Genomic DNA, 6,941 nt, shown 5'->3' with positions numbered 1-6,941 from the left:
GTCCCAGCACTTGGGAGTCACAGGCCTTTAATCCCAGTACTAGGGAGGTGGAGACAGGAAGTGATATGGATGGGTGGAGAGAGGAATATGAGGTGGGAGGGGACAGGAACTCAGTGCAGTCTGAGGATGCAGTCTGAGGACTGATAAAGATGGGATCGTCCCTTTAGTCTGAGGATTTGGTAGAGGTAAAAGGTCTCTCTAGTGGCTGACTGCACTGACTCTCTGATCTCTCAGCTTTCACCCCCTGGTATAGACTCTGGGTTTTTATTTTTAACACCAATTAGAATTCGTGCTACAGCCCTCCAACAACTGAGCTATACATCCAGCCCTTTCGCCTACCTTAGGGAGCCACTTGACAGTGTCTCTATTACACATGTTAAAGCCGCTGCTCGGTAATTCCATTCTAAGGGGTAGTACCTTGGTAAAGCGTGCGAGAGTCTAGAAAAGACAAGCGTATGGCTTCTTCAAGATTGATTTTTACTTAGTTATGTGTCTGTGTACACGTGGGGTTGTGCTTCCCCGTGCAGGCAGAGGCCAGAAGACCATGCTGGCTCCCTCAGAGCTGGAATTACAGTTATTTCTGGGACCCCCCCCCCCAGTCTGTTACATGAGTGCTGGGATCCAAATCCCATTTCTCAGGATTGCACAGACATGCTCTTAACCACTCTTAACCACCATCTCTCCAGCCCCCTGTTCATGCCAATTTCATGCAAAGCCCCAAACTGCAAACCAGGGAAATCATCACCAACAGAAGGAAGTATAAACAGACAAGTAGCACCTGACCAAACAACGTGTTCCCCTTAACAAGGACTAACCAGAGAGCACTGTACATTGATGTATGGAGCCAATTCCTGCTGAAAGGCAATCCTGTGATTAATTAATAAAGCCAAGAGAACTCTTCAATGTTGCACAAAATAAAGTTTGTTTTGGTTACCCCTTTAAAAAAAAATGGTGAGTTGTTTTGTTTGTTTTTGTGGCCTCAGCAACCCAACTTGTCGTGCATACAGCTTGTATGCTTAATTAGTGATCCTTCTGTGTCTGCAATTAGCACCAGGACAATTAATAAAATAACACCTTTACAGCTCCATTTAGCTATCAGAAGTGCACAACCAGGCATAATTAATTCGTCATGAATAAATCATGGCTGATTAACTAATCTGTTTGCTACTAGCACATTAGGAACAGCTCCCACCTGAGCACAGCTAATTTTTCTCTGCCGGACAGGGCCGGACGCTCACACAAAGTCAACCCGTGCAAACATGCACTGTTAAGCAGCAAGTGCATTGGTACAGACGGGGAGCTTCTGAGTTGTCGCCTTTAAATGCTATCAAGCCTCTTAGGCGATTGTCCAGAGAGTGATGGAAAGGGCCACCACATCTGGAAGCCCGAGTCCAGGGCAGGTCTCACACTAACCCATCGCCTGGAGGGATTGATTGTTAAAGCTCAAAGTACCAGCCCTAGTCCCCAGAGCTCCAGACACAGGTGGTCCAGAAGAGGGCTGGTGATTTTGCTTTTCTAGCAAGTTCCCATATGGTCCTGATGCTGATGGAGGACCCCTGCTCAGGGAACCCGACTTACAATTGCTGGGGTTCCCAAGTCCTTTCTATAGAGTCTAACAGGTTTGCTGTAGTTTGGGGTTTTTGAAGCAGGATCTCAGAGAACTCATGCCGGCTTCAAAGTCATTGGCTAGAGAGAGAGCTGCTGCTGGCCTTGAAATTCTGGTCCTCCTGCCTTCCCCTCACTAGTGCCAGCTTTACGGGTGTGTGCTGTGGTGCCTGGCAGGATGGTAGCAAATCCCCGTACTCCTAGTTCTCACTTCCTACCTTGCTTGAGGCCGAGTCTCTCTAAGTGTTTGTCACTGTGCTGTGTATATGTGTACAGGTGGTCTGTGAGTTTCTAGGTAGGTGGAGGAGACAGTCGGGATGGAAGGATAAGGGTAGGGGTGGATTCGCCCATCCTAACTGAGGTATATTGGGAGTACAGCAGCTCTTCACTGCATCCATCTTTCACGTGGATTACAGGGACCCAAACTTGACCATAATGCTTGCCAGGCAAGTCTTTTACCCATCAAGCCCCAAGTCCACCTAATACATCCTTTCTTCTATTCATTTTCTGAGTTTTGACTGACAAAAAGATGGAGAAGATTATTTTTATTACATTTATTTGCTTATTTTGTATATGCACGTATATGTGTGGGTGTGTGCACGCTACAGCACCTATGTGTATGCGAGTCCAGAGGAAAACGGGCAGAGTGTGTTCTCTTTCTATTTCTGGGTCCCAGAAGTCAAATTCAGGTTGTCAACCTTGATGACAAGCACTTCATTCACTCAGCCGTCTTGCTAGCCCCAAAATCATTGGGTTTTTTTGTTATGTTTTTTTTTGTGTGTGTGTTTTTTAGCTACACTGAAATTCCTTTACATTGTTCCCCCAAAATAAATTGTTCCATTTTGCTACCCTCACAGCCCACACAAATCCAAACACCCCACCAATCATAGGCCAACCTCCCTATAACAGTTCTCCTTCTCCCCGCGTTTCCTTTCCTAGCACGGTTACATCGTGAGATGTTTTCCTGCGCGTTTCTCAGGATGATACTCTGAGCCAGCAACTGCAATCTTCAGGAGGTCAGCTGTGCCCACTTGCAAAAGGCTCATCCCAGCTGGGCTAGTGAACTGTTCCCTCTCCTCCCAGCAGGGCTGGGGAGGTCACATGACCCTCACCTGAGGATCTAGCCTCTCCCTCCCACTCACAAAGGGCCCCAGCAAGGGGCTGGGAGATACAGGCCAGCAAAGACTGAGGCCCCGGGGGATTCCATCTCTGCCGCTACAGGACAGTCATCGCCATCGCCGGACAAAGCCTTTTTCCGGGGTCACGTTTCAGGAGGCCACACCCACACTCTGTAAGTAACCCCTCGCTTATGCTCTGGAAGTAATGCCAACAGCTCACTGGTGCCCTGGGAGAATGATGGCGTTGTACCTCAGTTTATCTTTGGAAACTTAGGGAATGGGGAGGAAATGTTTATGTGGACCACAGGGAAAGGATTTTTAGCAACACTGCTTTTCCACGGAGCTATTAACTCTTCTGAATTCTTCTGAATGTCTACGAGATACTCTGTTAGGTACCTGTGCCTAAATTTAAATGGCCTCACCTAGGTCCTTATCAATGGATGGCGTTTCCTTTTTCTTTTTCTGGTTTTTCGAGACAGGGTTTCTCTGTGTGTGGCTCTGGCTGTCCTGCCTCTGCCTCCCAAATGCTGGGATTAAAGGCGCTTGCCGCCACCGCCTGACTGGACCTCTCTTTGATTGGCAGTCATGATCAAAAGAAGTGGCAGCCTCGCTGCCTGCTGGGGGTTCCTGAACATGCACACAGGCAGAGCCCTTCATCAGTTGAGGAGCTGGAGATGCTGTCCTGCCTCCATCAAATGGCTTCCCTTTCTGTTCTCCACCGTCGAGGGCACTGATCAGTGGACTGGCTGAAGCCAGCTCTGGGCATTTGTTGTTGGTTTGCTTTGGTTTTATTGGTAGTGAGAAAACACTTGTGTTTAGCGGTGGCCACAGCCCAGCATAAGTCTCTAGACCGTCAGCGTGCCCTCCAAGACAATAGCCGCGCCACCCTTCAGGTCAACTCGTCCATCAGGTCGCAGGGCAATGTCCAGTTCTCCTCCTCGGCGGGAACACTGAAAGGCTTAAAGAGAACACAGAGTGGAGCCAATTGAGAGTGTTTCCCTGTGATTGACACAGCGAAGGATTTGTTGTTACAAACCCGCAACTCCTCCCAGGCCAGTTTCCAGGATAAATTTCTCAGGTGTCCATAGTGCCTCCCACCATCCTCCTGCAGACACAGGCCCACGTGCAACTGATGTGCGCACGCTACCCAGTCCTTTCCTTCCTGGGCCATTTAGTGAGCCCACCTCAGCTCTGAATTAAACAGAGGGAGTTTGTTTTCTCATAACATATTAAAGTATGTGCCAAGCCCACAAAAGGCATGACCTCAGATTTCTAGGAGCTCAGGAGGACATTATACTCACCCGGGATAGAGAAAAGGGATCGTCGATCTCAGGAGTTACTTAGCAAGCTAATTACACGCATCAAGCATGCTTACTGTATTAGAAATACCTGTGTTTGGGGAAGCAGGGGAAGAGGGCTAGGAGGGGAGGGGCTGCTGAAGGGAAGAAGATTCAGGAATATTTCACATGAGGGATAATATAAGATCTGCCTTTCATTTATTTATTTACTTACTTACTTATTTATTTATTTATTGGGAGAGGGTTTTCCTGTGTAACCCTGGCTGTCCAGGAACTAACTCCATAGGCCAAGCTAGTCTCAAACTCATATCTGACTGTCTCTGCCTCTGGGATTAAAGGCATGCACCACCAACAACCAGTTCAGCTCTTATTACATTAAGGAGCTAGTGCACGTGAGAATAGATAGTGGCCAAAATGAGGCCAATGAGGAATTTGCGCTGGGCATAGTATTATGCAATCCCAACCCTTAGGGGGTCTGTGCAAACTGGAGTCCAGCCTGGTCTACATAGCAAGACCCTGTCCCAAATAGTTAAGGGTTGGGGCTCTGGGACTCTGACTCTATGTATTTGCAAAGCCCTGAGTATAACACCCAGGCACCCAATGAGGAGGGGAGAGGGAAGCGACCGTCCTACCTCGCATCTCTCTCTTCCCAAGCTGCTGGGACCAGTAACTGCTCAGAACGGTGTGCGCAGCTCCTGAAAAATAAGACACTATGAGAACAGGCAAAGAATATGCAAGCATGCGTCCCCATTGTGTTAAGTGATAAATCACCTAGCCAGTTTGACTAAACCTTAGATGATCTAATCCTAAAGTCAACCAGGCTGGGCCATAGCAGAGTGTGCAGTAAGGATAGGAAGACAGGGTTTAGGAATCGGCTTTCCCAACTTGTCTACCAACTGTGTCTTACTGTTTCTGGAGGATTAGACTCTAGGGATTTGCTTGCTTGTTTTTAGACACTGGTTCCATAGAGCTCAGGCTGGCTGGAATTCTCTATATAGCTGAGGTTACTCTTGAACTCTTGATCCTTCTGCCTCTGCTTCCCAAGGGCTGGGATTACAGGTGTGTATTACCATACCTGGCTTTGGTCTTTCATTTGGCTCTACCACTCCTTGTCAGTTCTTTCCCCTGGAGCTGGAGGTAGAGGCAGTGGGGAGCCACCTAACATGAACTCTGGGAATTGAACTCCGGTCCTCTGTGAGAGCAGCATCTGCTCTTAACAACTCCGTCACCTCTCTGGGAGCATTGTCAGCTCTCGATAGGAAATTCGAGACCTTCGTATACATCTTTCTATAATTTTCAGGGAACATAGCATCTTCCTTCTACAGCACATACGGTAGCAAAGGAAGTCAGACACAGGGTCAGCCTTGTAGGCCTTATGGACAAAAAGAGTGTTCCTTCCACCAGGGTTTGCTGTTGTTCAGTGTGCTGGGCAAGCTTTCTATAGACAAGATTAGCTCCTTAGTTAGTTGTGTGATTGTACCCTAGAAGTAGGTCAGAGACTACATATGAAAACAAACAAAATATAAAGTGGCCAAGCGGTGGTGGCACACGCCTTTAATCCCAGCACTCAGGAGGCAGAGGCAGGCGGATCTCTGTGAGTTCCAGGACAGCCAATGCTGTTGTACAGAAAAACCCTGTCTCTAAAAAAAAAAAAAAAAAAATGTATATATAGTCATGCCAGGCATAGTAGTGAAGGCCTGTAGTCCTACATCAAGATTCTTGGAGCCTATTTTGAGGATTTATAAGCTACACAGGGAGTCTGAGATTAAGCTGGGCTACATGAAACCTGTCTTGAAAAATGGAAGGTGCGGAAAAGAAAGTAAAAAAGCTGTAACTTATTTATAACTGGCTGAAAGTCTTCAGGAAGGAAAAAAGAAAATGAAGTTCTCTCTTTTCACGCACAGGCAAACTTACTGAGCATTATGGGATGCTTTATCCAGGACTGGGCACTGAACGCTCCAAGTCCTAGGGCCCCTCAGTCCCGCTCTACCCTAGCTAATACAAAGACCTTCACCTTCCAGAAAATAATCCACACAAAGTGCATTGCTTGTCAGTCTCACAGAAGCAGCTGTGTGCATGCATGCAGCCATGGTGTGCTGGCGAGTTTATGACAACTCGACACAAGCTAGAGCCACTAGAGAGAACCTCAAAGGAGAGAAAGCTTCCACAAGATCTGGCTGTAAGGGATTTTCTCAATTAGTGATTGACCGGGGAGGGCCCAGGCCATTGTGGGTGGTGCTGTCCCTGAGCTGGTGGTCCTGGGTTCTATAAGAAAGCAGGCTGAGGAAGCCATGAGGAACAAGCCCATAGCAGCTCCCCTCCATGTCCTCTGCATCAGCTCCTGCCTCCAGGTTACTGCCCTGTTTGAGTTCCTGTCCTGACCTCCTTCAGTGATGGACTACACTGTGGAAGTGTGAGCCAAATAAACCCTTTCCTTCCCTATTCGCTTTCGGTCATGGCGTTTCATCACAGCAATAGAAACCATAATATAAGTGGGGAGAGACTCAGTGGACTTCATGGATGCTCCAGGCCAGCATTTTCCCGAGTTTTACACAATACGTTGCTGAACTTAGTGTTCCTGCATTTTGTTTTTCTCAGAGAACTCAATGAAGATTCCAGAGCCATCATGGCTCCTAGCATTTGGAGCCTTTGCCTAGCCCCTTTCATCTCAGAACCTCCTTTCCCCCAGCAGCCCTCTCCATCGAGGCTGCAGAGATGACTAGTCTCAAAGAACGTGTAAATACAGGGTGTGACTTTCCTGCCCTTCTTTGGTGTAGTTCTTCTGCTTCCAGCTGGTATAAGTTCTACACATGTTGGCGCAGGTGCACTGCTAGTGGAAGGTGTAAGTCTGTAACTCTGTAGCGGAGCGCTTGTCTAGCAAGCAAAGTCTGTGGAGGTAACTCTGTAGCGGAGCGCTTGT

General features: G+C 47.8%; 1 protein-coding gene across 2 annotated transcripts in view; it reads right to left on the bottom strand.

Moving 5' to 3' along the window:
* Nucleotides 1–3,495: 3,495 nt before the first annotated feature.
* The window catches only part of LOC101989494 (phenazine biosynthesis-like domain-containing protein 1), a 15,688-nt gene continuing 12,242 nt past the window's right edge, over nt 3,496–6,941 (bottom strand). For both annotated transcript variants that reach the window (XM_026785565.1, XM_005360126.2), the window contains 2 exons: nt 4,654–4,716; nt 3,496–3,681 (listed from right to left, as the gene is read on the bottom strand). In XM_026785565.1, coding sequence (XP_026641366.1) covers nt 3,569–3,681; nt 4,654–4,716 — 176 coding nt within the window. In that variant the 3' untranslated portion in view covers nt 3,496–3,568. The remainder of the gene's footprint in view (nt 3,682–4,653; nt 4,717–6,941) is intronic.

The sequence above is a fragment of the Microtus ochrogaster genome, linkage group LG2 (assembly GCF_000317375.1).
Source record: "Microtus ochrogaster isolate Prairie Vole_2 linkage group LG2, MicOch1.0, whole genome shotgun sequence".
Taxonomy (NCBI): Eukaryota; Metazoa; Chordata; class Mammalia; order Rodentia; family Cricetidae; genus Microtus; species Microtus ochrogaster.
This window is presented reverse-complemented; position numbering and strand designations above follow the sequence as displayed.